We start from the raw sequence: 27,415 nt of genomic DNA on the forward strand, positions 1-27,415 counted from the left end.
GAACGTTGTATCTTTCTTTCTCAGTACAAGCGTAATTCAGTTATAAGTTAGAGGTTTCTATTATCCAGGTAAACAAGTAAATCGTAGACTGAGCATGGTGAGTACTTGCCTGATAGTGAAGTTCATGCGTAAATTACCGATACCACCTTTTGAGGGAAGCGTGGCGGATAAAGGGAGACTTCGATGAAACGTACTGTCACCGGAACAACTTCCTCTCTGCCTTCCTTATTTCGTGTCGCATCGCCGCGCCGCTTCAGACCAACAACCATTGTTCTCTCGCTCTCTGTAAATTCGTCGATTTTCAGCTGTCACTCTTTTACTCATCTGCTGTCGGGATCAGAGGAAAGCCCCAAGGGTGTCACCCTTGGCTGAAGTTTAGACCTGGTCTTTCGAGCTTGCGCCGCAGTGTCTTCTCCAGCTGCTTAAGCAAGCTTAGCTCAACAGACAACATGACTATTTGCAAATTCTATCAACAAGGCCGGTGTCGATATGGAGGTACGATATGGCCAGAATTTCTTGCAGACTTCTCAACGATACTGTACTGACCACGATGTAGATTCTTGCAAATTCGAGCATCCTGGCCGAACAACTGCAGCCTCGGGGAATCGCTTCGGCGTTCTCTCTGGTGGTGGTGGATCTTTGATGGGTACGTTCATTGCTTTGTACTGCATTGTCCTCACATTGGCCCCGTCTTGCGATTTGAGATACCTTTATCTCGTTCATGCCCACTGTTATGAAACAGATATACTTGGTTATGGACACAAGCCCAACGCCTGAATCTTGCTATCCACTACCACCCTTTCTGTTTCTCTTTCTCTCATTGATTACCCCTAGTTTGAATGTCTCGTCGTATGCATCCAGCTAACTTCATCAAGGCCGTGTCACGTCTCAAGAACAGCAGCCACAAAAGTAAGGCTCAAGTCTGGTAGCATTTCATCTCGTACTGACGTGACTACAGCTTTGGGGTAACAGCAGCGGATATTAAAGTCGATCTCACTGCTGGAAAAGGCCGACCGGAATGGATTTTCTCTGCTTATGGGCCTGGACGAAATGCCCCGAGGCAACTTTTTGGAGGTCCCCAACGTGAACAAAGTTATGAGGAAATGCGTCTGCGTCACTACGAAGCGGCTGCCGCAGGAAAAGCAGAACAGGCAGTTCAAGAAGCCCTAGCACTTTACAATGAGTCCGTAAAGCAGATGGACGTTATCTTGAATGACCTTGATAATGCTGTGAAATACGTCGTGGACGGAGTCAACGAACACCCTAACCGCATCGACATCGCAGAAGGCAGAACGGGTCCGGCTGCAGGCCAACCACCGGCCACATCATTTGGACAACCTGCTCCATTTGGACAGCCTGCTCCAACTACTCAGCCTTCTGGATTTGGTCAGCCTTCGAACTTAGCCACTCAGTCGGGATTCGGGAAACCATCAGGGCTCGGTCAGCCTTCAGGATTTGGTCAACCCTCAGCGTTCGGTCAACCTTCATCATTTGGACAACCCTCCACCTTTGGTCAACCTTCGGGCTTTGGACAGCCAAGCACGCTTGGTCAGGGATCTGCATTTGGAAAACCCTCAGGGTTGGGGGCTCCGTCGGCCTTTGGGAAACCCGCGTTTGGACAGCCAAGTCTCGGCCAGCCGGCCTTTGGGCAATCCTCTTTCGGCCAGCCTTCAGGTCTAGGCGCCTCACCATTCGGGAAGCCCGCCACGGCTGCGAGCCCGTTTGCTCAAGCTGGCAGTGGATTTGGTGCGGCGTCGTCTACTACCTCTCCATTTGCACAGGCCGCTGGTGCCCAGCAACCAGCTGCAACCGGGTTTGGCCAGCCGTCAACCGCGCAGCCAAGTGGATTTGGTCAACCGTCAACCGCGCAGCCAAGTGGATTCGGCCAGCCATCACAAACAGCATCACCATTTGGTAAACCGCAACAATCGTCTCAACCATTTGGACAACCACCCACAACCGCCAGTCCATTCGGGGCTGTTGCGCAGCAGCAACCTGCGGCATCACCTTTTGGCCAGCCAGCGAGCGGATTTGGACAACCGGCCAGCGGGTTCGGTCAGCCACAGCCGCAACAACCACAACAGCCAACCGCGCCTACAGCAACACCGGGGACTGGCCCTCCTGCTGTTATCAAGGTGGAAGATCCGAATCAACTGCAGCCCATCCCGCCTTTAAGTGGCCAGACAGTTCGGGATCCGGTCACGAAGCGACTCTCCATGTGGAAGGGGCAACCGGTGAAATACATCGACAACGCACCTTGCTATTTACATCCCCAAGACCGTCAGACCTACGTACGCATCTTTTTCCCTGACGGACCGCCTGATGAGGCGAGCCTCAGAGACGCGCAAGCGAAGCCAGAAGCCTACACGCCGGAGGTCACCGAGCAGTACGAGTTCTTTGTCAAGAACGGGTATTTCAAGGACGGGGTCATTCCCAGTGTTCCCCCGAAGACGGAATGGGTCAGTTTCGATTTTTAGGGTTGGGCCTTTTTGCGGTGGGTTGTTATAGTGTTTCAAGTATATATCTTAGCGCGGTACTAGGTCACGGCGTTGGTTATGCATTATTAGATGGCAATAGCATCTGGAATACGCATTGCAGGTAATTGGGTCAATGAACAAGATTACATCCCAGAGTACTACGTGTAGCAAGTCTACAATATGACAGCAATCAGAAGATCTGTTTTTCAACTTTTTCATTTTTGTTCCAGGCTTGAACGGGTATCGACGTGGGCCTGACATTAGCCTTGGAGTAAAACTACCACATGGCCAGACGAGCACATCGTCGGCGCCGCCGCCGCGAAGAAGGGCAAACCGAATTACCCTCCCGCACCGAACTACAACCGTGGAGAGTAGTTCGTTTAGGCAGCAATGGTGACCTCAACCTCAACACCAGCCTCGATGTTGATGATGATCTGCTTGACGGTCTCGGTGGGGGCGAGGAGGCTAGCACAGGGTCAGCAATGGTCCTTGCATGCAGATTGAATCAAATCAAGGGCTGAACATACTCGATGAGACGCTTGTGGATGCGCATCTCGTACTTGTCCCAGGTCTTGGAACCCTCACCGTTGGGGGTCTTACGGGTGGAGATGTGCAGGGTCTTGGTGGGAAGACGGACGGGGCCCTTGACCTGGAGGGACTTGGAGCGGGCACGGTCGATCAGCTCAGAGCACACCTTCTCGAGGGAGGCGACCTTGCGAGAGGTGAGGGTGATGCGGATCTTGTGGACCTTCTGTACGGAGCGAGCATGATTAGTAGGCGGTCGTGTTGGGATAGACTGGACATGTGTTCCCCATGGGCAAGAGTCATGTCGAGACACATGCTGGAGAACGTACAGGGCCCTCGCCGAAATCCTTCTCGGGCTTCTGGAAAGACATCTTGACAGTGTTGGGTGGTGGGGAGACCGGTGGGATTGAGATTGCTATATGCAGGAGAGAATTAGCTGTCGATTCGAGGGGGAGAAAGGCAGAAAAGGAGTCGCGCAGGCCAGAACATACCGCAGATGAGGCTAATTGCCAATCAAGACCTGAACTTCGGGGTTCGGTAAGGTGATGATGGCCGTTGAGGAAGAGAAAGTGATAAGCGAGCGACGATGAATCTTTTTTTGCGCGGCGCTTGTGCGGGTGCAAGTCTTGGCACTCGCCTATCGGGGACTAGACCCAATCTGGGTGGATAAGATGCATAGCTGAGTCAGCTCGTAGCGTCCTTCATCCGTCCTAATCCGGCTAGCGTAAATGAGCCATGCTTACTCAACGGCGGGATCCCGTTCAGGAAGTCAACTTTACTTCACATATTCCTCCCAGCGATGATGATGACGATTGATGTCTTTACTTTAACCCTCTCCTCCCGTACCTCTGTATAGCTTCTTTTCTCTTCATTCTTCTTTCTCGCAGCTCCAGGTGATGGCAACTTTCCCCTCTCTTGCTCCCGTCCCGCCCCCAGAGGTCCAACGGGCCATTCCGTCCCAAGAATGGGAGCTCTACACAGACGCATGGGCATTGCTCCTGGGCATGCGGATAGAGGCGTCCGATGCTGAATTTGCCAATCTTGCCCCCAAAGATGAATCTGCTGTTTCATTCTTAACATCCTTCTACCATCAGCTGGCAGCCCAGCAGCTACCAGGCATTACGGGCTCCAACGCAAGAACATTGCGCAAGCTCTGTTTCTTGCTCACAAGGCGATATCTTCTAGATGCGCCTATCGTACCCCCGGAGCTTCTAGAGTGGAAGTATCTGGGTAGCATGTGCGGTTGCTATCCGTCCAGTGCTGCGCTGAAACGCCTATTATCTGATGCTTGGAGTAAACACCAGGCCATGATAACAACTAGTGTCGAGAAGGCAAAGTCTGCTGTAATAAAGCATTTGTCACTGCCAAAATTGAAAGATGCTCCCGCTCTCATCTCCGACATCCGACTTTTAACGTTGCTGGCGTCTGCGCTTCCACCATGTGGTCAAGTGCTTATGGCCGGGTCAGACTTCCTCGACACCTTCTCAGATGCATACCAAACGCACAAGAGGGGCGACATCCGCAAGGTTCTCGTGGCCAACATCTACGTCGGCTTGACTTCTCTACTGAAAGGCCCAACTCCAAATCTTTCGTTACTCCTGGACCAATTGTTCAGTCTCAAGGCGACGGCCGGAGTCGGCACGCCAAAGACGACGAACGAGCCCACTCTTTTATCCGACGTAATCTGCAGCTCAGACCTCCTAAGCCGTCTGGAGAGGTATCTCGCTACCAATCCCCAGAAGCGTGCGCAAGACCTCCTCTCCAGTCTGCGGACATACCAAACTGAATCCAGGTCCTTCCACCACCGATACCAGAAACAAAAGACAAAGCCCGATAAAGGCAAAAGTCGTGATTCAGGACTCCCCGCTCCTGAGGAGATGCACGTCCACAAGATGTCCCTGGTGACTCAGGTGCAGGATCTCTTCCCGGACCTGGGCTCCGGCTACGTCGTACGGCTCCTAGATTTTTACAACGACAACCCAGAGACCGTCGTAGCACATCTTCTCGACGGCTCCCTCCCTGCAGAACTTCAAGCCCTTGATAAATCCGAACAACTCCCCAGAAGCCAGTCAACTATCCGACACGACCCCATGCTGCCGCATCCAACACCCCCAGCAACCCCTTCAACACAAGACCCAATCCCATCCCGCAAGAATGTCTTCGACCGAGACATCGATCTGGCCGAGATCTCCCGCGCAGAGAACGGCACCTCCGCCCAGGGAAAACTGCACTTCGGCCGCGCAAACCAAGACCTCACCGCGGACGTCATACTCGCAGACCGCAGCCATCACGCCGCCAACAAAGCGGCGATCATGTCTGCGCTGGCGACCTTCGACTCAGACGACGACGAGCGCGACGACACGTATGACGTCGCCGACGTCGGCGGCACGGTCGACAGCATCACCGCCAGCGCCGCGGACGCCGACGCAAAGGCCGACCTGCGCGCCCGCAAAGCCCCGGAGTCCTCAGCAGATATGGAAGCCGTCCTCTTCCAGACATACAAGTCAAACCCGGCGCTCTTTGCCCGCGACTCGGCCACGCGCCGCTCGCAGCCCCGCGCGTCCCTGAAGCGGGAGACAGGAATGACCGACGAAGCGATTGAAGGGTGGGCCGTGATGCTGGCTCGCGATCCGAAACGCCTGTCCAAACTGGAGGATCGGCTCGCTTTATCGGCGGACGCTTCTGCCGGGGGTATCGCTCAGCCAGAACTGAAGCCCACGGCGTATCGGAAACCGACGCGGAAGGACGGCGACGAGTCGGAGAGTGATACCGACGGGCCGTCTTCGGCTTCTGGTCCCAGAGGTCGGGGAGGTTCGAGGGGGCGGGGCCGTGGAGGTCGACGAGGCGGCGGTGGTGGACGAAGGGGTGGTGCGGCTGGCCCAGGAGTGCAGAATACCGCCGCTTCGCGTCAGAGGAAGGAGGAGAATAAAGCTAGTAGGGCTAATCATAATCGGCGGCAGCAGCGGGCGAAGAAGGTCGCACGAGCTGGGGGGATGGCGGGTTGATTTTGACTATAATGCCGTTATGACGAGCATGATGACGCGATTTGTATGCCCAGTTTTCTCATGCAGCGAGGGTGAGTATATAGATTCCATTCGCATGGGCTTGAGGCAATTTGAGCACCTAAGCCTATATACTACTATGAAAAGTCGAAGACAAGGGGTTGTCGTGCACAATTGTAGAAGATCGTTATTCTACTAAGTATTCCTTGAATCCATAAACAGTCGCACCTATCCTCCACAATGGCGAATCCAAGACGTGAATCATGATAAGAACGAGGCATCGCAAACATTAAACCGCCCTCCTGAACAGACCTGGTATCAAAAGCCAAGGGCAATATATATACAACGACGGAGTCTATACAGCTCCACGATATCTCACGTCAGATGGGACTGTTGCTTGAAAAACGATGTCTAGTGGTGATGATCGGAAAAGACGCCTTCCTCCGCACACGACTTCCGACACTCTTCAAGAAGACGGAGTTGCTTGGCGACATCACCCAGTCTCGAGATGACTTCCTTATTACCATCGTAAAAGGTGAAGATGGCATACGGAATGCCCGTGTCGCGACAAAAGTCCAGTACGAGTTTCTGGGTGCGCCGCAGGTTGTGGCGAGGGATTCGGGGGTAGAGATGATGGATGGCCTGGAACTGCAGACCGCCGTGGAAGAAGTCCAGCCAAGTGGGGCAATCAACATCCATGGTGGTCCGGAGCATTTTCTGGGGAAATGACTCGTGGACGCCGAGATCAGCGGTAGACATGGCAAAGTGAGAAAGCGTAATCTGCACATGCAGCGGGGCCGTGACCATGTGAGAGATCATAAGGAATGACAGACGGCCGGACCAGGTAGGAATGGTGCAGTAAAGAATCCCGTAGCCGAACCATGTCCAGAAGAAGATCTGGCCAGCAATTTCGAACCAGCGATGCCACCAGGCAGGCCCTTTCTTGGGGGCTTGACCCAACAGGAGGTATTCCCAACTGAGACGGTACAGGTTGAACCGGCCAAAGAGAAGGATGGGGTAGTAGAGGTAGTGTTGATACTTGAGCAGAACCTTGGCCGCGGCATCGAGGTACATGATCCGCTCGTAATATGTGCTGCGCAGATTGGTGAGGAAGCGATGGGAGATGGCGAAGAAAGGCATATGTTCGATATCCGGGTCGTGCTCGGGGGCATTGGTCACAATGTGATGGACATTGTGGTTGCGCTTCCACCAGCCCAGGCTCAGACCACCTAGATAATCGGCAATAATGACTCCGATCACGGTGTCTACATGGAAATGATGAGTGATACCCATATGGCCAGCATCATGGGCGGTGAAGACCAGTTGGTGCCAGAAACACCCCAGGAAGAACCCCGACGTCCCATACCATCCTAGCCGAAGGAAGAGATATGACAAGGCGGCGAAGAGCGTATATCGACAAGCTTCGATGAAGTATGAGAAGTAATTGCACTGGTAGAGCCCTTCGTCGCGGATCCGCTGGTCAAGCTCCCGGTATTTGCGCTTGATATTTTCCTGATTCTCTGTATCGAGAGAGGGGTATTTGGCAGTGTCGAACACGATCTCCTCCTGGGTTCGCGCATCCAAGAAGAAGGGCTTGGGCTCAACCGCCTGGTTGGGCGGTGTGGAAACCGAGGTATCCGTTGAGCTGGACTTGCGGCGGCGCAGACCGGGAGTTTCTTGCGGTTCAAAAATAGGAGACGGCGGGCGAGAGTTTTCATAACTGGAGCTGTCTTCATCGGAGGAGAGTGATTCCTGGGTGCAAGGACGGAACTTCCCGCCTTGAATGGGTGGGAGGAAATTCAACCATGGTCCCTGGATGCGACCGATTTGGAACGACAACATGCGCTGACGAGCTTCCTTGGAGTGTAACCTGCACATGAAGCATAGGCAGTTAGATTAAGTCTTCTTTCGATAACCCAAATAAAGGGAGGAGAAGACAGAGGCCTCCTTATTACAGGAACGTACGCATTGATCTCGTCCGTGGCATCTCTGCCGACCATATGCTTGATGGACTTGTCACCTCCAGGGTGAAATGGAATCCATGCATCCACCTTTAAGACCCGGTCGTCATAGATGAGAATGTGCTTTCCTTCGGCGATCTGGCCCTCGATATACCGTCGCGATAGGAGGGTGTCCTTTCGGAGCCCGGAAGTTGACGCGGAGGTCTTGGCGGAGACCATATTCGGATGGAGTCAGTGGTGGGATTAGACCAGGGGGGATTCAGGGAGCATGGTATATGCCTCTGACGGAGGAAGAAGAGTGAGAGAGTGTGAGAGAAAGAACCATGAGGAAAGAGGAGAGAGAGAAAGAGAAGAGACGAGAGGGAGAGGCCGAGTACTGCGTAGAGGGTTAAACCCGATTCGGGTTGTCAGGCGGGGATTATTCATCGCCGATCAGTCCACTCCTCTATGTACACTTCCTCTTCCACCTACTACTACGACTACTATACTCCTCCGTACCTCGACTATATCCCGCCCATCACATCATACGATTGACAACATGGTATGTCTCCTTGCACCGCTCCCCCGTTGGTTTCTCCACTGACTTCTCCAGGACGCGGTGTCTCCCGCCATCGAGCAATGGCTCAGCTGGGACCGAGTAAGAGATCTAGATATATTTATATCTCTCCACCGCGGTTGTCGACCTACGCTAACATCCCCGAAGGATCCCGCAACACGTGAAGAGATCCAGAAGCTGCGAGATTCATCTGCCGTGGAGGAACTCGCCCAACGCCTCCAGAAGCGTATCTCCAACCGGACCCTTCTCCCACTCCTAGCTCACTAACGGCAGATGGCAGGAATCCAGTTTGGAACCGCAGGCCTTCGTGGTCGGATGGCGGCAGGGTTCTCCTGCATGAATTCCCTGACCGTCATCCAGGCCTCACAGGGCTTAGCCAAGTATCTCAAAGACAGACATGCCGACAGCGCAGCCGGCGGAGTGGTCATTGGCCATGATGCGCGGTACAACTCTGCCAGATTTGCCCAACTAGCAGCCAACGCCTTCATTGCACAGGAAATCCCTGTATGGTTCTATGCCGTGTCATCGGTTACGCCGACAGTCCCCTTTGGTGTAACCCATCTACGTGCCGCTGCAGGTATCATGATCACCGCCAGTCATGTATGTTTCGCGTCCGAACCGCGCAGAGCCTGAAGCTGACAGTATGCCCTAGAACCCGGCTCAAGATAATGGTGAGTATCGCTCGCCTGGTTTGGAGTTGTTTGCTGACTAGCCCTGAACAGGATACAAAGTGTCTGTCGTCATACCTTCTGTACGCTGAAATGATACTGACCAATGCAGCTACTTCAAGAATGGCGCGCAGATCAACACCCCCATGGACGTGGAGATAGCCCAATCGATTGAAGAAAATTTGGCTCCATGGCCCAATGCATGGAAGGACCTACACGAAGGAGAGTATCTCCACATGGACGCCTACCAAGACGTGCGACCTCGCTACACCGAAGCAGTCTGGGCATATACCGTCAGTCCAAACCTGCCCATCTCCGCCCATTACACTAACGGATGCAAAGAAATCCATCAATCCGGCGTGGAACCCGAAACTCCAGAGACCATTTGTCTACACGCCCCTGCACGGTGTAGGGGGCTTGGTCTTCCCAGACCTTTGTCGGTCCGTGGGAATCCACGATTACTTCCCCGTGCCAGAGCAGTTACAGCCTGACCCTGACTTCCCAACCGTATCGTTTCCCAACCCTGAGGAGGCAGGTGCCCTCGATCTCGCCATGCAGACGGCCGACAAAGACGGCACCACTTTGATTATTGCACACGACCCGGACGCAGATCGCTTTGCCGCTGCAGAGAAAGTCAAGTACGTTTGCTCGCCCGGAGCTGCTGTCTAGACCTAACCATCGCCAGTGGCTCTTGGTTTACATTCACCGGAAACCATATCGGCGTCCTCTTTGCATCGTATCTATTTGAGTCCATCGGCAGTCAAAAGACAAATTCTCCAGTTGCCGTCCTCAACTCCGCCGTGTCCACCGGCATGTTGGAGAAGATGGCCGTAGCCAAAGGCGTACACTTCAAAGAAGCCCTAACGGGGTTCAAATGGATGGGTAATATCGCCCGTGATCTCGAAGAACAGGGCTACTACGTCCCGTTCGCATTCGAAGAAGCCCTCGGCTACATGTTCCCGAACGTATGCTACGATAAGGACGGAATCACGGCCGCGATGGTATTTTTGTCTGCGGAAGCACACTGGCGGTCCCAGGGTCTCACGCCCTACAGCAAACTGCAGCAATTGTTCCAGGAATTCGGACACTTCGAAACGCTTAATAACTACTTCCGCTCACCCAGTCCAGATGTCACGATGAAGCTGTTCAGCGCCATCCGCGACGGACCGTACAGAGCCGAGAAGTCGCTGGGTTCATTCAAGATTCTACGATGGCGGGACATGACCGAAGGCTACGACTCAGGCACCGCGGATCTCAAGCCCACGCTGCCTGTCGATAGCTCCAGCCAGATGCTGACCCTCTGGTTGGACCGCGACGTGCGCTTCACTATTCGTGCTTCAGGCACAGAGCCAAAAGTCAAACGTGAGTCCTAGCCTCGTTCTGCTTTGATGCATCAATCTGACCAATTGACCGCCCTTAGTCTACATTGAAAGCTGCGGGGCGTCCCGGGAACAGGCAGTAGCGGCTGTCTGTGATGCCTTCCTTGCAGTTCTGGAACAATGGGTGCAGCCCTTTGCGCCGACAATGACGTACAGTAAGCAGATGCCGACGTCGTCTGGACATCTTTTCCAGCTTTCTTGATGCTTTGTGGGGGCCAGGACATGCAGACAGGCCTATAGAGACACTTGCTGGATGCAGCCTGGACAGGGTATCGTGGCAACACAAGCATCAGAATAACGCCTGCAGGACCACACTCTTACGATTCCCTGCTCTAGGCGCCGGACAGGGATTATGGAAGTTACCCGGATATCCACAGCAGGTCACACCGCGGCGACCCAGTATCGGACAGTGTTTACCAGATAACGTACTTAGATCAGAATCAACCCAATACAACAGGGACGTATATATTTTATCCTACTTGCACACATCCCTTCTTGTATAGACCCAGCGTATCAACACCGGATCACCCCAGATCCCGAACGGAATCATGACCGCTTACCCTCCCCTCTCCCAACACGTCCATATCAACCAGATCGCCCAGGGAGCCACCTACAACCCTCCAAGTTGCAACCACTCTTGCCGGGAGGAAGTTCACACGCCATGCACCGATACCGAGGAAAGCGACTGCAGCTGTAGCTCCTCGCACCACTGCTACTCATCCAGCAGGAAGACCAACACCGCCACCCGCTGCACCTGCGACGGGTACGCCAAGTACGTCCTACCAGATCCAACTTGTTCACCTGGCCCAGCCAGCACTTAATCCGATCCCCAACTCATACCTTACTATGTTATATAGTCCCCCGAGCCGAAGCTACCGCGTCAAAGACTACAGACACCACGAATGCGAATGCGAGTCTTCTTCCGAAGAACACAGTCACACCCATCACTCATGTTCCTGCTCGATGGAAAAAAAGACCAAAAGGCACCATTACCATAGCCACAGCCGCCATACGCACCGGCACACCCACCACACGTCCCAGTCTAGCGCGGGGTACGGCCGGAAGGGCAGGGCTGTGGATTTTGAGTGCGCGTGCGAGTCGTGTTCGGAGTCGAGTAGTTGCTCTGAGAGCTATACCCACAGACACGCGCACGAGTCGCACCGTGATGTGCAGCATATGCGGCGGGCGCCTGTTGCGAGGAAGAATGTGAGAAGGGGGGTGTTTCGTCGAGGGAGGTGTGCTTGCGAGGAGGATGAGATGCATTGTGCGTATGGGCCGCCGTTGATGGTGGTGGATGTGGGACGGGGTAGGGAGTGTTGTTCGTATCATTGATTTGCACAACTACACTTTTACATGGATGGAACAGGATAGATGTAGAATAATCTCTTTTTATTCATCAAACCTCAGTACTCAACACAACCAACAAAAGGAATATAATTCGGTCAAATGCTACAGGGTGCTAGCCAAGCTAGACAGGAACAAAGATACAGGGTGGAGGGGGAATGACATCGTGAGATTAGAAGTGGATGGCCTTGGAGTAGGTGGCCATGGCGGCCTCCTTGAAGGCCTCGGACAGAGTCGGGTGGGCGTGGCACGTCCGGGCGATGTCCTCGCAGGAGGCACCGTATTCGACGGCGAGGGTGGCCTCGGCGATCATCTCACCAGCGTTGGGGCCGATGATGTGGACACCGAGAATGCGGTCGGTCTCAGCGTCGGCAACGAACTTGACCTGGCCCTCGGTGTCGAGGTTGGTCTTGGCACGGGAGTTGGCGCTGAAGGGGAAGGTGCCGACACGGTACTTGACACCGGCGGCCTTGACGTCGGCCTCGGTCTGACCAACCCAGGCGACCTCGGGGTGGGTGTACATGACGCTGGGGATGGCGCCGTAGTTGACGTGGCCGTAGCCCTTCTTGATGTACTCGATGGCCGCGACGGCCTCCTCCTCGGCCTTGTGGGCCAGCATGGGACCAAAGGTGCAGTCACCGACGACACGGATGTGGGGGAGCTTGGTGCGGTACTCCTGGTCGATCACCAGACGGCCGCGCTCGTCCGTCTCGATACCAACGTTCTCCAGACCAAGACCCTCGGTGTAGGGGCGGCGACCGATGGCGACGAGGACGACGTCGGCGTCGAGGGTGTCCTCCTTGCCACCCTTGGCGGCCTCAATGCTGAGGGAGACGGTAGCGCCGCTGTCATCACCCTTGGTGACCTTGGTGCCGGTCTTGAACTTGATGCCCTGCTTCTGGAGAAGCTTCTGGGTCTGCTTGGCGATGTCGGCGTCCATACCGGGACCACCGATCTGGTTGAGAAATTCGACAACGGTGACTTCAGCGCCGAGACGGGACCACACGGAGGCCTAGAAGTCGAAATGGTCAGTAAATTGGACTGGCGCATGTTCTCGAACGGGACCACTTACCATCTCCAGACCGATGATACCGCCACCGATGACGACCATCTTCTTGGGAACCTCCGTGAGAGCAAGGGCACCAGTGCTGGTGATGATGCGCTTCTCATCGATGTTCAGGCCGGGGAAGGGCGTGGACTCGGAACCGGTGGCGATGATGATGTTCTTTCCGCGGAGGGTCTGCTCACCACCCTCGAGGAGGTCGACCTTGATGGTGTTGGCATCGACAAAGGCACCGGTACCCTTGATGTAGTCGACACCGTTCTTCTTGAAGAGGAACTCGATACCCTTGGTAAGACCGGAGACGGAGTCATCCTTGGCCTTCATCATCTGCTCGAGGTTGAGCTTGACATCACCGACCTCGATACCGCGCTTTTTCGTGTCATGGAGGATCTGATGGTAGAGGTGGGAGTTGTTGAGGAGGGACTTGGAGGGGATACAGCCGACGTTCAGGCAAGTACCACCGAGACGGCCACGCTTCTCGATACAAGCGGTCTGTGGGGAGGCGGCGGATGATTAGCAGGGAATCCGGGCTGGACCGATGCGGGTTCGCATCGGGAGGAGGCGGTTATCGGAGCGCACCTTGAGGCCTTCCTGACCGGCCTTGATGGCCGCGACGTAACCGGCAACACCACCACCAATGATCACGAGGTCGTGTTCACCTATGCGGTCGAATTCCGCTTGGTCAGCCGTCGATTCGCGATGGTACAGGATTTCCCGAGGAAAGGCTCCCCCCGAGGATGGCTGGCGGGCTTCGGAGCTCCGGAAGCCTTCCCCGGAGAGGAGCGAAAGACACCGAAACCAACAACGTACCAGACTCGGAAGCGTAGCCACGTTTCGAGCGTCCCATAAGGGCCATGGAGGGGGTAGCGACGACGAAGTTCGAAGGGATGGGTTGAGGACGAGCAGTGCGGAGGGCCGCCCGCGGCGTGGCCCGGGGGAGAAGAGAGCGGAACATGGCGACAAGAGAGAGGAGGTATTAGGGGCGAAGAACCGAATAAGATAAAGGACCTCCAACCAAGGCGACTGAGGTCAGGAGGAACAATTGCGACTGGTGTGGGGGAGGGAGGGCGAGACAGATGGATGAGGTGGAAGTTGAAGGAGAAGAGGAAGAAAAAGGAAAACGAAGCTTTTGATGAGGTGAGCTGAACGACGGGTATCATTGGGCCGTATCGTTACCGCCCTGGTACACCGCCGCGTATGTAATCATCCGGCGCCAGTCCGCTTCGGGTCAATTCGGTTCGCTTTGCCGACTCTTCTTCTCTTCCTCGTTCTTATCTGCTACCTCTCAACAACAATACTGTTCCTCAACAGTACAAGACTTACAAGACTCCCTTATCACAGTACTTATATTGATTCTCGAATTGCGGTACAGTCTGCAGGTTCACCGCGGGAACAGTTCATTTTCCGGGGATATCCGCGGGCAACACGAGCGGTCCGCCAGAATGGCTATCGTCGGGCCATCCCATATAAGCTCGGCCATGCCTACACTCCGCAGTATGGATTAGAGCATTGCGTATTGCATTCCGGCTCACGATAGAAGAGAACCTTATCTTCTCATGTTGTGGATGACCCCCGAGACTTGTGCATGGACGAAGATGATCCCCTAAGACTGGACCGGCAAATGGTGCCGTAGAAACAGATGAAAGAGACCGTGCCTGTTCTATATGGTCGAGAAGAGTGTGGTATGCAAGGAGGTGCCGACTTCTCCCAGTCCTTATTCCATTCGGACCCAGACTACTGGACTATGATGATCCTGAAAGACCCTGACGCCGACTGGATGAATCCTTTGTGCATCTCTCGGATTCCCGCAAGGACCAAGAGTACTACCAGAGCTTGCATAAGACCACAGTCTAGATACCTTGGGGCAGAAAGCCCGGTCCAGTCGCCCTGCAGGCGCCATGGTTAGGACGGCCAGACCCAGCGGGAGGAACGCCACTCCCTGGACGGCACCAGGCGAAGGAAGGTAGCGCAATCGCTTAATTCCTCACCTATGCGAGTCTGTCAGGAGCAGCTCATGCAGTATGACAGTATGACACCATGATGTGTGATGAATAATCCTGTGATGGACGATCGTCAGTCGGGGTTGAATCATTCTCCGCCTCCCCGCAAACCAGAAGGAATGCCATCCATGTAGCGGTTGGAAGACATCCTAATCTTTGGTCCCGTACAGCCTTTCCATCGTGTCTGGGACTTGATAACTAGATGTAGACAGGGCTTTCTGAAGGATGGGCCCCTCTTCGGACATTTCTATGCGATTCCAAACTGCATCCAACATCCTGAATGGCAGCCGATGATCCCCAGAAATTCCCGGTTGGAGACCCCCCACTGTACCTCAGTGTACCCTGGAATGCGATCATCCCACGCTCAACCCGTTAACTTTGACGACCACGCGACGGATGATATTCTGCGTGTCGCCGCCAATAGACACTCTCTGGCCTTCCGTCCTTGCAGCAGATCACCAACCACCGGCATGGACTCCTCCGACGAGGATGTACTGGCTGGCTGGGCATGACTCCCACAGCCGGAGTTGAGCCGGTCCTACGAGCCGGGGTGGGCATCGTGGACCTGCTCTTCCACCCGGATTACCGAGAATGACTGGAGTCGCTGGCCCGGTTGGTCTGGGGTCTCCAATTCTCGTGTCCATCTCCAGATTTTTCCTCTCTTTGTCATTAGCGGGGGGTCTATGGACGAGTCACATATTCCCATGCAGTGGGGACCCCCAAATGCTCTGCATGTGCTTGGGACCCTGAGCCTGTCGTCGCACTTCTCCCACCCGGAATGTAACCAAATTCGATCGTTTTGATCCTCAAAAGAGTAATACAATGGCGGCGACGGTCCCGATCGTCAATCCTCTCGGTCTAGCCGATGGCCTTCGGTCCACGGCAGACAGCTGGCCATGATGTTATAAGACCGGTACCCCCACGCGAGCTTCTGCTTCTCCCCGGTCCCTTGTGCGAATTTTCGGCTTTGAGCAGACAGGCTGTGTCCCAGCAGACCAGGTACACGCTTCCGACTGGGTGACCTACGGAGTACTATTGCAAACACGACCATAACCGCTCGTCACCATGTGTGACCAAATCCCGCGATGGAACGTCGTCCACAAGTTGGAGAAGCGCAGTCTGCTTATCGGCATCAACTGCGTTGCCGCCTTGTCGATTCTCTTCTTCGGATATGACCAGGGCATGATGGCAGGAGTCAACAACTCCAAGGACTACATCGACCTCATGGGCTTCGGCTACACCGAGATGCGCGACGGCCATCCCACGCCGGTCGTGACAGACAGTCTGCTGCAAGGGGGCATCGTATCGGTATACTACCTGGGCACGCTGTGCGGCGCCCTCCATGGAGGCTGGGTCGGCGATCGCATTGGCAGAATCCGAACCATCGCAGCCGGGTCTGTCTGGGCCATTCTCGGTGCGGCGCTGCAGTGCTCCGCGCAGAACCACAACTGGATGATCTGCGGTAAGACGCGCCCATTATCAATATGTCGGAGTCGTGCCTAACGCAGCCCAGCCCGCTTCATCAACGGAATCGGTACCGGCATGCTCAATGCCATCGTGCCGGTGTGGGCGACCGAGACCGCCGAACATACCTCTCGTGGCCAGTTCATCGCCATCGAGTTCACGCTGAACATCTTTGGTGTCGTCCTTGCCTACTGGCTGGAATTGTAAGTCGACAAGTTCCCCTGAGCCGGCCGACGCTGACACCATTGCAGTGGACTCTCCTTCATCGACAACGGCGCATCCCCCTTCCGCTGGCGATTCCCCATCGCCTTCCAGATCATCTTTCTGATCGTCCTGTTCGTTGCGGTATGGTTCTTCCCCGAGTCGCCCCGATGGCTGGTCAAAGTCGGCCGCGAACAAGAAGCCCGGTATATCCTCGGCCGGCTGCGCGGATCCAGCGACGAGGACGCCGTCCGTGCGGAGGCCGAATTCCGTGACATCCTGAGCGTGGCCGAGCTCGAGAAATCCATGACCCACAGCACCTCCTATCTCGCTATGCTGTTCGGCTACAAGACGGGCAAACTGCATCTCGGCCGTCGCGTGCAGCTGGTCGTGTGGCTGCAGATCATGCAGGAATGGGTTGGCATCGCTGGCGTGACCGTTTGTATGCATTTTTCCTCGATATCATGAGAATACGTACTGACGCCTATACAGACGCTCCGACCATCTTTAGCATTGCTGGATTCGACTCGACGAAGAGCCAGTGGATCAGCGGTCTGAACAATGTATTCTACATGGTAGGTCGACCATGACATGCGCTTTCTTCACCCACTAACCGCCCAGTTCGCCACTCTCATCTGCGTCTTCACCCTCGACCGCATCGGCCGCCGATGGACCCTGTACTGGGGCTCCGTCGGCCAGGGCATCGCCATGTTCCTCGCGGGCGGCTTCTCACGGCTGGCCATCGACGCCCGCGCAGACGGCAACCTCTCGCGCGCCAGCTCGTTCGGCGCGGCCGCCGCCTCGATGGTGTTTATCTTCACCTCTGTCTTTGGCGCCACCTGGCTTACCGGTACTCCCCCAACTCAGCACCTTCTATACCACGCCAAAACTAACCCCACAGTCCCCTGGATCTACCCCGCAGAAATCTACCCGCTGGCCGTACGCGCGCGCGGCAACGCCTGGGGCGTGGTGGGATGGAGCATCGGCAACGGATGGCTGGTGAGTTCCCCTACTCCTTGTCAAACGCACAAGAAACCATCGACAGCGAAAGAGCGAAGCTAATGAAGATAGACCCTCCTCTGCCCGGTGATGTTCAGCTCCATCGGCGAAAAAACGCTCTACGTCTTCGCAGCCAGCAACGTGATCACCATCCCGATGGTGTGGGCGCTGTACCCGGAGAGCAACCAGCGCACGCTGGAGGACATGGACCTGCTGTTCGCAGCGGACAGTCCGTGGGTGTGGGATGCGGAGCGCGAGTTTGCGCGGCTCAAGGCGGAGAATCCGGGGTACATGGAGGCGACGAGTCGGAAGAATAGCGTGTTGGGTGTGGAGAATGCGTAGCCTCTTCTACTGTAACTGGTGGAGTGCACGCGCAGGAGCAGGTATTTGATATCCAGAAGAGACGGAAAACACAGCATGATATACCTCCTAGCCTTGATATAATGAACGATCAAGCAAACCCCACAAAACACTCCCCAACAGCACGCACACCCTTCCCGCCTTCAGTAAAGGTCACCCCCTCGCTCTCGAGCAGACGCTGCTTCCTCCGTAGATTCTCACTCCCGCTCGCCGGTCCGCTGCCCATATACCCGCCGAGCGACCCGTCCGCCGCAAGCACGCGGTGGCACGGCACGTCCGGGGCGAAGGGGTTGGTGCGCATGGCGGAGCCGACGGCGCGGGGGCTGGAGTGTAGGTACTTGGCCAGGGCGGCGTAGGTGGTCCAGCGGCCGGCGGGGATGGAGAGCAGCGCGCGGTAGACGCGGCGGCGGTAGGGGGTGAGGGTTGGATGGGTGGTGATGCGGTGGAGGGATTTTTGGATCTTTGGATCAGGGGATGTAGTGGCTTTGGAGGACATTTTGGATGAATATATTGTAGATAGATGGAGAGTAGGTGGATGAGAGGAGAAGTAGTTGTGAAGAGAGTACCTTAGAGTGCTCTAGAGGGATCGGGGGTTTATATGGGAGGTTGTGGTGGAATTGGCCAATCAGACTGTGTTTACGGCTCAAGTATTATGATGTTCATTATACGGATTATGCTGTATATTCAGGCAGTCGGATCTACTGAGAACCAGTATATATAATATAAATGCATTCATTATACACCCATATACCCAACGCCACCCACCTCTATAGACTATTCCCAAGATGCCACCCCCGTTCTGTGGACCTCAGGGCTGTACAAAATCACAACAGTACCTCATAACGCCGCCGTGACACATAACTCATCAAGCATAACATCAAACAAGAACATCATCGCAAAGCGACACAGCGTAAGAGAACATTAAGATACAGCTCCGGAATGCGATGCGACGCAAAACAAACCACAGTAGTACAGGTCGCACCGCTAGGCCGCCTTACCCCCGCGCTTGATAACCCGCCGCTTGGGCACGTTCCAGTGGTGGTACGATCGGAGATGTTCGATCAAGTGATCGCGGCGCGGGAAGCCGTTGCTGTCCTTTCGGAGACACTCTTCCACCGGGCAGTCCTGGTACACCGGGCGGTGGACGGTGGTTTCGTGTCGCTTCAGATCGGCCGGCCGCGTGAAGGCTTTTCCGCAGGCGCACATGTAGGGCTTTGCGGGTCTGGACTGTTAGACAGGGAATATCCCTGGAGAAGAAACTTACTTGTTATCGGACGGGGTGAAGGGAGGGTCCAGCGTGAACAGCCCCTCCTCCATGGAGGCAGGCTGGGGGTTTCCCCCGGCGGCCCCTGGCCAGGAGCCCTGCACGGGCGAGAAATATTGAGATTGGGTGTGGAGCTGCTGGTTGACGTCCGTCGGGCACAGCACCGGCGGCGTGATGTCAAAGGACGCCTCGAATGGTGAGGAGGTGAAGGACGAGGAGAAGGAGGACGAGTACGAGGACGACGGGTAGACCGACGAGTTCGACGCCTGGCGGAAGAGCTCAAAGTCGCTCTCGTCGATGTTGTATACGTTCCAGTAGCCGACGTTCGACTGCATGGAGTACTCGCTGCTGTTGGAGAACGTCGGTTCCATGGGCGGGCAGGACGACGACCCATTGGGGCTCTAAGAAGAATCAGCCTGACTGCCATGGAAGCCGTGGTGCTAAGGCCCTACCATAGCATATTGAGAGAACATGATGAAGAAAGGAAAGAAAGGAAGGTAAAGGTAAGATAGAGGGGAGCAATGCAATCAATTCGCTTTCTTCTGGACCTAATGAATGACAGATGGTGGCATCCAGATCCAACGAAAAAGGAACAAAATCATCGACCGTCGAGACTGGGCATCGACGCCTTTATAGTACCCAGCCGGGTCGACTGTCCGTAGAATATTATTGACGTCGCACATGCATTAGGGCCAGGAATTCTCCACAAACGACCATCGTAACACGAACACATCCACGGGCTACATCATCACCTGAGCAAGCTCCTGCGATCGCCGTCGCAAGTATTCCCGCCGGGGGATGGGCCATGCAGCACGACCGGTGATGAGCATTGGTCGAGCGGGCGGTGGTTATCGCAGCATCCACACAGCCACGGAGGACCGCGCACCGTCATTGGTGCCAGCCGTGCAGCAGAGTGAAGCGGACCCCTGCTAGAGCTGACGCTAGAAAAGCGAGAGAACCTTCGAATTGTTCTTTCAGCCTTCTAGCGGGGCCCTAGTGTGTTGTGGTGTTTGTCATTGGGAGAGAGAAGGGGCCCAAGACTGGCGCAATGCAGACACGGGCCGACAACCCCCAGATGAGGTGAGAGACATGACTGCTGGCTGCTGGCTGCTGGACACCGCTAGATACCGCTGGATCGAGGGTAGGCATTGAGGGGGGATCCATCTCACAGGTATGAGAATACACCTTGTTGTCTGGGGTTCATTACTCCGTAATTCCAAGGCGATATCGCATCGGACCACGGCCTCCCCACAGCCCATCTCTCGAGAAGCGGTGGAGACCGGAGGATTGGGCTGCTTGGCTTTGCGGCTCGATGGGCCTCATTCCCCGGTGAACACGCCCCAGGGCCAATACCGATCTGGACGGCGTGAATAACACAACCCGCCAGAGGGACGGGTGAATCATGCTAGGAGTCTGGAGTCGATCCGCCTCATGAGCTGCGCCCCTCTCATTCGCGGACACCTCTCGGCGGAGGGCTCCGATGCCATCCTGAACTTGTGAAGAAGGATACGATACGACCGAAATCTGCCTGACGAGCAAAAAGTACGGTCGGAGGCATCACGGGGACAGCTTTCGCCCAAGAAATTCGCCCTTCTGATTCGAACGGGAATCCCATTCATCCTCGTCTTCCTCTCAGCATCCTCTGGGGCCCAGCGGAATCGGCACGACTTCCGAGACGTTTCGTCACGATCCGCACCAGCATCGAATACGATTTGACAGCCTTGTGGTCAACCCTGCGTGTTCTCCATCGTTAGCGCATGGACTAACACACCCTGTGCGACTTAGTCCCGTGAAACCCCGTCATCGCCAGCCCAGCGCCAAGAAGGGGGGGACGGGCTTGAGTCCAGTCTGGGGGAAGACGAAGCCGACGTCTGCGCACAGCCCCTGCAGCGGTCGAGGATGACCGACGACGGGCCGATTGAGGGCAAAACTGAGAGGATGGTCGCTGTCACCAGGAGAAGGACAAAAAATCCCTCATGATCGCGCAGTGAGGCGAATGGCAGGAGAAATTGAGGGTGATCGGGCGCAAGCAGAGCAGAGAGTGGGAGGTGGAAGGATTCGGCCGGCTGCGGGACTTTATGTACAGCCACTTTACCGAGTAACGACTTCCACATCACAGCCATTACTCTGCACTCAAGGTACTATCTACTCTAGATTGCTCTGAGATGACACTATTCCTGATTCCATGATCGTCCATTGATCTTCATTCAAACAGACAGACAGACAGACACAACACATGCTGCTGTCCGACCAGACCAGCGCAAACTCCACCGGCCCCATGATCCTGACAATAAACACATGAAAAGAAAGAAATGTCAAGCAGAGACAACAGCATGTTCCAAGATACAAACACTCTTATCCCCGGGGTAACTCTCATGCAGTTCGCCCAGGTCCGTCGGGAGTGTGTCCTCCATCATACATACATGACAACCCATAATACCCATAATGAAATGACGTGAAAAAGAAAAGAGAAATCTTTGGGTTATAACTCATCCTCTAGATACTTGTAAACAAACTTGAAATCGGCCTTGCGTCGGTTCATCCTGTGCGGTCATCAGTGTCTGCCTTGCTCACAACCAAGGGGGCTACCTAGGTAATCTTACCATGTACTCTCGTAATCAAAGAACCGATACGTGCCTTGCTCAAACTCCTCGGTGATTGTCTTGGGCTCCTCATGTCGCTGGAACCACGTCTGGTACTGCTTGTGGAATCGCCAGCTCTGATTCTTGAGCGCCTTGGCCGCCAAAAACTGCTGATACGTGCCCTGTCGGTAGTAGAACAGATAGAACAACGTGTCCGTGTCAATCCGTCCCGTATCGTACAGCCGTGGATCGTCGAATATCGGAAGCGGCTCCTGAGGGTAGTACAGAGGCGTCGTGTAGGGGTTCTGGGGCTTGTAATGGCGCGGCTTCTCGGCATCGGCGGGTTCCGGGCAGGTCGTGAGCGACGCCGCCAGGAGTCGTTGCACTGACGGCGGCGGGTTCATCGCAGTCGTCGTCGACCGCGTCTTGGTCACCTCGAACGAATGGATCAGATCCTGCAGCCCTGGAGGGAGGTGGTAGATCGATTCGCCGTTCTCCTGCCCGTCTTCCTTGCTCGTGTCCCCGTTCACCGACGCCGGCTCCTTCGAGGCTGTGGTCGACGCATCCGCCCTGTCCGTTGCCGGGGTGGAAGCCCGGTTATTCGAGGTCGTGGTTGGGGCCACCTGCGGGCTGACGCCCGGCGTTTTCGATCGTTCTTCTGTCGCCGAGGTTTGCCTTGAAACCAGTTGCGCCGGGGTCACGCTCGGTGAGGCGGTCGAGGAAGCGGCTCGAGAGGCTGGGAGCACATGGTGGAACGCCGGACTGGCGCCCGGTGGAGGAGGAAGAGGAGCAATGCCCACGCCATTCTTGTCACTCGCCGCGGCGGCAGCGGCAGCGGAGGCATACTTGAGCGTCTCCCCCGGCAGGCGTGTCGGCGGTGGAGCAGGTTTCATGCCCGATGTCGCGCTCGTGGATGTCGATGGATGTAGCGTCGCCAGCACCGGTAGCGGGGATTTCATCTGGGCGGACGGTCGGCGGGGTCCTGTCGACTCGCTCTTGGTGGACTTGGGTTTCGTGTCGGTCTCGTCCTCCTGGACCGACTGCGTGTCCTGCGAAGATACCCGGTCATTGTCGCCCGTAATGCCGAACTGGATCTCAGCGTCGCCGTCCAGGTTCAAGTCATCGTAGAGCGTCTCGTCCTCGCCCGAGTAGTCCACGTTATGCCCATCCTCGACGTAGTACTTGATGCTCTCTTTCAGATCTAACACCTGATTCGTGTCGACGTTGCCGTTCTGTAGCGCGCGGAGGAGGAGCTCGAGTCGACTGACGTGCCATTTATGACGCTCTGTTAAGCGGCCGAGGTCCGCTAACCGGTTGGTCTTGGTGACGTCCTTCTTGCCCTTCTTCACCTGCATATGTAGGGTCTCTTCCTCGGCCTCCATGGCCTCGATCTTCTGTTGCAGTTCGTCCACCATGTTCGAAAGGAAATCGCACGTCTCCACCTTCTCCTTCTCCTTGGGATCGAGTCGCGAAGCCGCCGACAGCCCTTCTTTGGAGTAGGCCTTGGTCTTCATTTCTTTCTCCACCGCCTTGAACTGCTCCATACACTGCAGGTCGATTAGCAACTGTGAGAGGGGGACCACTGGCGACAGGTCAGGAGGGATTCGGCTAGCCCACCGTTTCGATGGCGCGGCGCTGTTCCAGCAGCGGGCCTTTATCCTTAACTTCGTTCCCGGATGCCCATGATTTGATCTGATCGCGATACCGTTGGAGCTTCTTGATCTCGCGCTTCAGGTTCTCCTCCAGTTTATCGCGCTGGGTGGGATTGGTGGCCGATCGGATCTTCTCGTAGATGCCCTCGAACGATTGGATACCTTCGGCGACCTTCTTGAAGGTCTTGTCGATTTCTTGTTGAGTTTTTCGCGACGTCATGGCGGCGTGTTCCGGTCGAACAGGAGGCCACTCAAGCCAGGGATGGACGGTCCAGCTGGAATCGGAGGATATGAGGTGGGAAAAGCAATGCAACCCACCGACTCGATGGGTTTTTCGATAGGAATTCGACGGGAGAGGGAGGGTAGAATTGAATGGGGGGACCTAGGGTGGTCGGGGAGAGAGGATGTGTCGAATGAGAAGTGTGTTATCGGCGACAAAGGAGCAGCAAAAGCTGTCTGAGGATGGGAAAGATTGAGGAATGAATGAGTCTCCTGGCGGAGTCGGTTGGTGCAGTTGTTGCTGCCACCGCGGAGTCTACGAAGAGGGTGCCAAGAAGTGATGCCTCAGGCCAGAGATCAGCGGCGATTTAGCCTCAGTACCAACCCAAGTGGTTCACCACGACTTTACTGGACTTTCTTTTCTACAACTATTTCACATCGATCAACCTCGATTCTTTTCTTTTCTTCACTCATGTAAAAATCTGTCTTGTTGTGCACCTACACGTACCTGCACCTTTACACCCTTCTTCATACGGTCATATGCCTTCCGTTTGCAGTACCTGTCGCCAGACCGAGTATCCTGACCTTCTGACCTTCACGACCGCTTCGCTCCTCTCTTCAATCTAGCGCTATAGCTCTATATTCTTATAGACTACGAATCGCATCTTTGCCAAGATTCACAATCTCACAATGAAAGGTGCGCACCGCACTCCTTTGACCTCTACTCTCAACTAACCAACAGTGCAGCGGTCCTGCAACGAGTCAAATCCGCGTCGGTCACCGTCGACGGACAGTTAATATCATCGATCGGCAAAGGAATCCTCGTTTTGGCAGGTGTGGGCAAAGAAGACACGGAGAAAGATGCCGATTCGTTGGTCGGGCGCATTCTCAAGGCGCGACTGTGGCCAGATGACAACGGAGGACAGGTGAGGGATCGCGCAACCAGGCGGCGCAGACAGCGCTAACGTACTTTCATGCGCAGTGGAAGAAAAACGTGCAAGACATCGAGGGAGAGGTGCTCTGCGGTATGTTATGCAGACTCGATCGCACCGTCCTACCACCCTGACTCGCTGATCCCGTCCAGTGTCACAATTCACCCTCTACGGCAATCTGAGAAAAGGCAACAAACCCGACTTCCATGATGCCGCCGATGTGGAGACCGCCCGCAAACTATACGACTACTTTTTCCAACGCCTCCGTGCCGCCTACAAGCCCGAGCGCGTGCAGGACGGGGTCTTCCAGGCGATGATGGAGGTCGAACTGAAGAACGATGGGCCGGTGGGTGTAGATTACCGCAGTGCAGATGCAGCGGTATAGCTCTGATGCCTCCGTGGAGAGAATGACCGGGCTGACCGTGATGGATTCTAGGTGACGATCGAGATCAACACAAAGCTCCCCAAGAAGGACAAGAAGCCCGAGTCGTCGCAGACGTCGGGACAGCCATCGGGACAGTCCAGCGAGTCGGGGGAGGGGGATGCGAAGAAGACGTATGAATTCCAGCTGCCGGCGACGTTATTGGAATGAGGGTAGGGGGAAAGGACTAATGATTTGATGATGTTGATTTCTGAATCTAGACTGGATACCTACGTGAATTCCATCTGTATATAGGAAAATTGAATACATATATACCATGAAGAGACAGACGCAAGTGAAGCGGGGAGTGCGGAGGAACCCGTGATCCAGAAGAATGGAAGCTTCCTGAAGCATCGCAGCTCCAACCACTTTTTCCCTCTTCCTCCTCACCACCTCCATCCTTCTTTTCTCCCTCGCCAATTCTCTCTCACCTCGTTCATTCTCCTATCAGACTACCTCTCCCGTCGCATCCTCGTCCTCGTACCATCTCCCTACCTCAATTCTCCACCATGGCTGACTCCCAGCGTATGTTGTCCCGTCCCTCATCTCCGCTGAGGGGTTCCTCTAGCGCATCATGGCCTCAGCTGTTGACTGATCACCACCATTCCAGGTCGTCCTCGCGTTTACTTTGACATTCAGGTTGGTCAGCAGAAGACCGGCCGGATTGCGCTGGAATTGGTGAGTCTTTTCTACTTTCTTGCTATCCCTAGCTCCGATTCAGTCGCTAATACCCCGCCAACAGTTCAACGATGGTATGACTATAACTTTCTAACCCCAGAATACCATGTTGGCGCCAATCTGACTCCAATAGTCGTCCCCAAGACCGCAGAGAACTTCCGTGCCCTCTGTACCGGAGAAAAGGGCGTGGGCAAGCAGGGGAAGCCATTGAGCTTCAAGGGTAGGTGATATCCTCCCCGCTTCTCGGGATCGTGTGCAGAATCTTACGCACCCCACTGCATATAGGTTCGATCTTCCACCGTGTCATCAAACAGTTCATGATTCAGGGTGGTGACTTCACCGCATTCAACGGAACTGGTGGTGAATCCATCTACGGCGAAAAGTTCCCCGACGAGAACTTCGATCTCAAGCATGACCGTCCCTTCCTCTTGTCCATGGCCAACTCGGGCCCCGGCACCAACGGCAGCCAGTTCTTCATTACCACTGTCCCGACCCCCCACCTCGATGGCAAGCACGTTGTCTTCGGTGAGGTGATCAATGGCAAGAGCGTTGTGCGCAAGATCGAGAACATGCCCACCCAGGCCGACAAGCCCATCACCGATGTGACGATCGCCGACTGCGGGGAGCTGACCGGCCAGGACTACGACGACGCCGACAAGCAGGTGCCTGATGCGACCGGCGACCCCTACGAGGACTTCCCCGATGACCACCAGGGCGAGGAGCTGAATGCCCCCGTGTGCTACAAGATCGCTGGGGAACTCAAGGGCTTTGGAAACGCGGCGTTCAAGAGCGGCGACCTGAACCTGGGTCTGGAGAAGTACCAGAAGGGACTGCGGTATCTGAACGAGTTCCCTGGACCGGATGAGAACGACCCCAAGGAGCTGGAGGGCCAGATGAAGGCGCTCCGCTTCACCCTCCACTCCAACTCCGCCCTCCTCGCCAACAAGCTGGGCCAGTTCCGGAACGGACAGACCTGGGCTTCCTACGCGCTGGAAGTGGCCGCGGCCGCCAACGCCGGAGATGCCGACAAGGCCAAGGCGCTCTACCGCCGCGCCGTCGCCAGCAGCGGCCTGAAGGAGGAAGACGAGGCGCTGAAGGATCTGGAGGAAGCGTCCAAGCTGGCGCCCAATGATGCGGCGATTGTCAACGAGATTGCCCGGGTGAAGAAGGCCATCAAGGACCGCGAGGCCAAGGAGCGCGCCGCGGCCCGGAAGTTCTTCTCATAGAGCGATAATGTCATTACGATTCATGATGCATGAAATCGTTGTTTTTTTAGCATTAAAAAGCGATGTCTCGAGACTGTACTTTTTGTTCGGTTCTTTCTGCTTCCTGAGGTGTCGTAGCATATGGTAGCATGGAGAGAGGGTTTGTCTCTTGTTGCGAGCGGTCGGAGAAACTGGGGAGTCGAATAGATGATTTGTTATACTGACATGGAAAGTGAAGGCATTCCGGAAAGCCCTTCTATTGAATGTTAGTCGGCCGGTTTAGGATCTATAGATGTATCTGATGGCCTTTCCTTTCGCTCTGCGACCTACTAGGTAGAGACAAATAGCAACAAGCTCTTAAGCAAACAGAACATGAGAGTGAGTTCGGTCACATCAACATGTTCAATCTCCTGATAATCAAAAGATTGATATACAAGCACGTTGTGGAGTGTGCGATACCTTT

The 27,415-nt window shown here is 55.3% G+C and overlaps 12 protein-coding genes across 12 annotated transcripts; 6 read left to right on the forward strand and 6 right to left on the reverse strand.

Annotated features, from left to right (window-relative positions):
- Positions 1 to 449: 449 nt before the first annotated feature.
- Positions 450 to 2,477, forward strand: ATEG_05700 (FG-nucleoporin nup42; the record flags this gene model as incomplete). Its single annotated transcript, XM_001214878.1, has 4 exons — positions 450 to 495; positions 557 to 646; positions 876 to 909; positions 959 to 2,477. The coding sequence occupies 4 exons, from the start codon at positions 450 to 452 to the stop codon at positions 2,475 to 2,477; spliced, it is 1,689 nt and encodes a 562-aa protein (XP_001214878.1).
- A 380-nt stretch (positions 2,478 to 2,857) lies between these two features.
- S10a (40S ribosomal uS10 domain-containing protein) lies at positions 2,858 to 3,373 on the reverse strand (the record flags this gene model as incomplete). Its single annotated transcript, XM_001214879.1, has 3 exons — positions 2,858 to 2,942; positions 3,005 to 3,273; positions 3,332 to 3,373. The coding sequence occupies 3 exons, from the start codon at positions 3,371 to 3,373 to the stop codon at positions 2,858 to 2,860; spliced, it is 396 nt and encodes a 131-aa protein (XP_001214879.1).
- Positions 3,374 to 3,898: 525 nt separating this feature from the next.
- On the forward strand, positions 3,899 to 5,769 carry ATEG_05702 (ASCC2 family CUE domain-containing protein; the record flags this gene model as incomplete). Its single annotated transcript, XM_001214880.1, has 2 exons — positions 3,899 to 5,607; positions 5,709 to 5,769. 2 exons carry the CDS (start codon positions 3,899 to 3,901, stop codon positions 5,767 to 5,769), a joined length of 1,770 nt encoding a protein of 589 aa, XP_001214880.1.
- A 646-nt stretch (positions 5,770 to 6,415) lies between these two features.
- On the reverse strand, positions 6,416 to 8,184 carry ATEG_05703 (fatty acid desaturase; the record flags this gene model as incomplete). The annotated part of the gene is made up of 2 exons (XM_001214881.1): positions 6,416 to 7,874; positions 7,970 to 8,184. 2 exons carry the CDS (start codon positions 8,182 to 8,184, stop codon positions 6,416 to 6,418), a joined length of 1,674 nt encoding a protein of 557 aa, XP_001214881.1.
- A 610-nt stretch (positions 8,185 to 8,794) lies between these two features.
- Positions 8,795 to 10,770, forward strand: ATEG_05704 (phosphoribomutase PRM15; the record flags this gene model as incomplete). Its single annotated transcript, XM_001214882.1, has 6 exons — positions 8,795 to 9,121; positions 9,244 to 9,272; positions 9,302 to 9,482; positions 9,532 to 9,827; positions 9,875 to 10,551; positions 10,610 to 10,770. The coding sequence occupies 6 exons, from the start codon at positions 8,795 to 8,797 to the stop codon at positions 10,768 to 10,770; spliced, it is 1,671 nt and encodes a 556-aa protein (XP_001214882.1).
- A 1,314-nt stretch (positions 10,771 to 12,084) lies between these two features.
- On the reverse strand, positions 12,085 to 13,930 carry ATEG_05705 (dihydrolipoyl dehydrogenase; the record flags this gene model as incomplete). The annotated part of the gene is made up of 4 exons (XM_001214883.1): positions 12,085 to 12,924; positions 12,985 to 13,467; positions 13,555 to 13,634; positions 13,786 to 13,930. The coding sequence occupies 4 exons, from the start codon at positions 13,928 to 13,930 to the stop codon at positions 12,085 to 12,087; spliced, it is 1,548 nt and encodes a 515-aa protein (XP_001214883.1).
- Positions 13,931 to 16,040: 2,110 nt separating this feature from the next.
- ATEG_05706 (putative MFS monosaccharide transporter) lies at positions 16,041 to 17,981 on the forward strand (the record flags this gene model as incomplete). The annotated part of the gene is made up of 6 exons (XM_001214884.1): positions 16,041 to 16,437; positions 16,489 to 16,642; positions 16,691 to 17,082; positions 17,133 to 17,215; positions 17,262 to 17,639; positions 17,712 to 17,981. 6 exons carry the CDS (start codon positions 16,041 to 16,043, stop codon positions 17,979 to 17,981), a joined length of 1,674 nt encoding a protein of 557 aa, XP_001214884.1.
- A 109-nt stretch (positions 17,982 to 18,090) lies between these two features.
- Positions 18,091 to 18,495, reverse strand: ATEG_05707 (MGMT family protein; the record flags this gene model as incomplete). Its single annotated transcript, XM_001214885.1, has 1 exon — positions 18,091 to 18,495. One exon carries the CDS (start codon positions 18,493 to 18,495, stop codon positions 18,091 to 18,093), a length of 405 nt encoding a protein of 134 aa, XP_001214885.1.
- Positions 18,496 to 18,983: 488 nt separating this feature from the next.
- ATEG_05708 (uncharacterized protein) lies at positions 18,984 to 19,736 on the reverse strand (the record flags this gene model as incomplete). Its single annotated transcript, XM_001214886.1, has 3 exons — positions 18,984 to 19,221; positions 19,264 to 19,664; positions 19,716 to 19,736. 3 exons carry the CDS (start codon positions 19,734 to 19,736, stop codon positions 18,984 to 18,986), a joined length of 660 nt encoding a protein of 219 aa, XP_001214886.1.
- A 2,009-nt stretch (positions 19,737 to 21,745) lies between these two features.
- On the reverse strand, positions 21,746 to 23,717 carry ATEG_05709 (CNOT2/3/5 family protein; the record flags this gene model as incomplete). Its single annotated transcript, XM_001214887.1, has 3 exons — positions 21,746 to 21,806; positions 21,867 to 23,392; positions 23,463 to 23,717. 3 exons carry the CDS (start codon positions 23,715 to 23,717, stop codon positions 21,746 to 21,748), a joined length of 1,842 nt encoding a protein of 613 aa, XP_001214887.1.
- A 689-nt stretch (positions 23,718 to 24,406) lies between these two features.
- Positions 24,407 to 25,240, forward strand: ATEG_05710 (D-aminoacyl-tRNA deacylase; the record flags this gene model as incomplete). The annotated part of the gene is made up of 5 exons (XM_001214888.1): positions 24,407 to 24,413; positions 24,464 to 24,642; positions 24,699 to 24,741; positions 24,801 to 24,994; positions 25,085 to 25,240. The coding sequence occupies 5 exons, from the start codon at positions 24,407 to 24,409 to the stop codon at positions 25,238 to 25,240; spliced, it is 579 nt and encodes a 192-aa protein (XP_001214888.1).
- A 338-nt stretch (positions 25,241 to 25,578) lies between these two features.
- On the forward strand, positions 25,579 to 26,973 carry ATEG_05711 (41 kDa peptidyl-prolyl cis-trans isomerase; the record flags this gene model as incomplete). The annotated part of the gene is made up of 4 exons (XM_001214889.1): positions 25,579 to 25,594; positions 25,709 to 25,747; positions 25,848 to 25,967; positions 26,033 to 26,973. 4 exons carry the CDS (start codon positions 25,579 to 25,581, stop codon positions 26,971 to 26,973), a joined length of 1,116 nt encoding a protein of 371 aa, XP_001214889.1.
- Between the last annotated feature and the right edge of the window lie 442 nt (positions 26,974 to 27,415).

This window comes from Aspergillus terreus, genomic scaffold (assembly GCF_000149615.1).
Source record: "Aspergillus terreus NIH2624 scaffold_8 genomic scaffold, whole genome shotgun sequence".
Classification (NCBI taxonomy): Eukaryota; Fungi; Ascomycota; class Eurotiomycetes; order Eurotiales; family Aspergillaceae; genus Aspergillus; species Aspergillus terreus.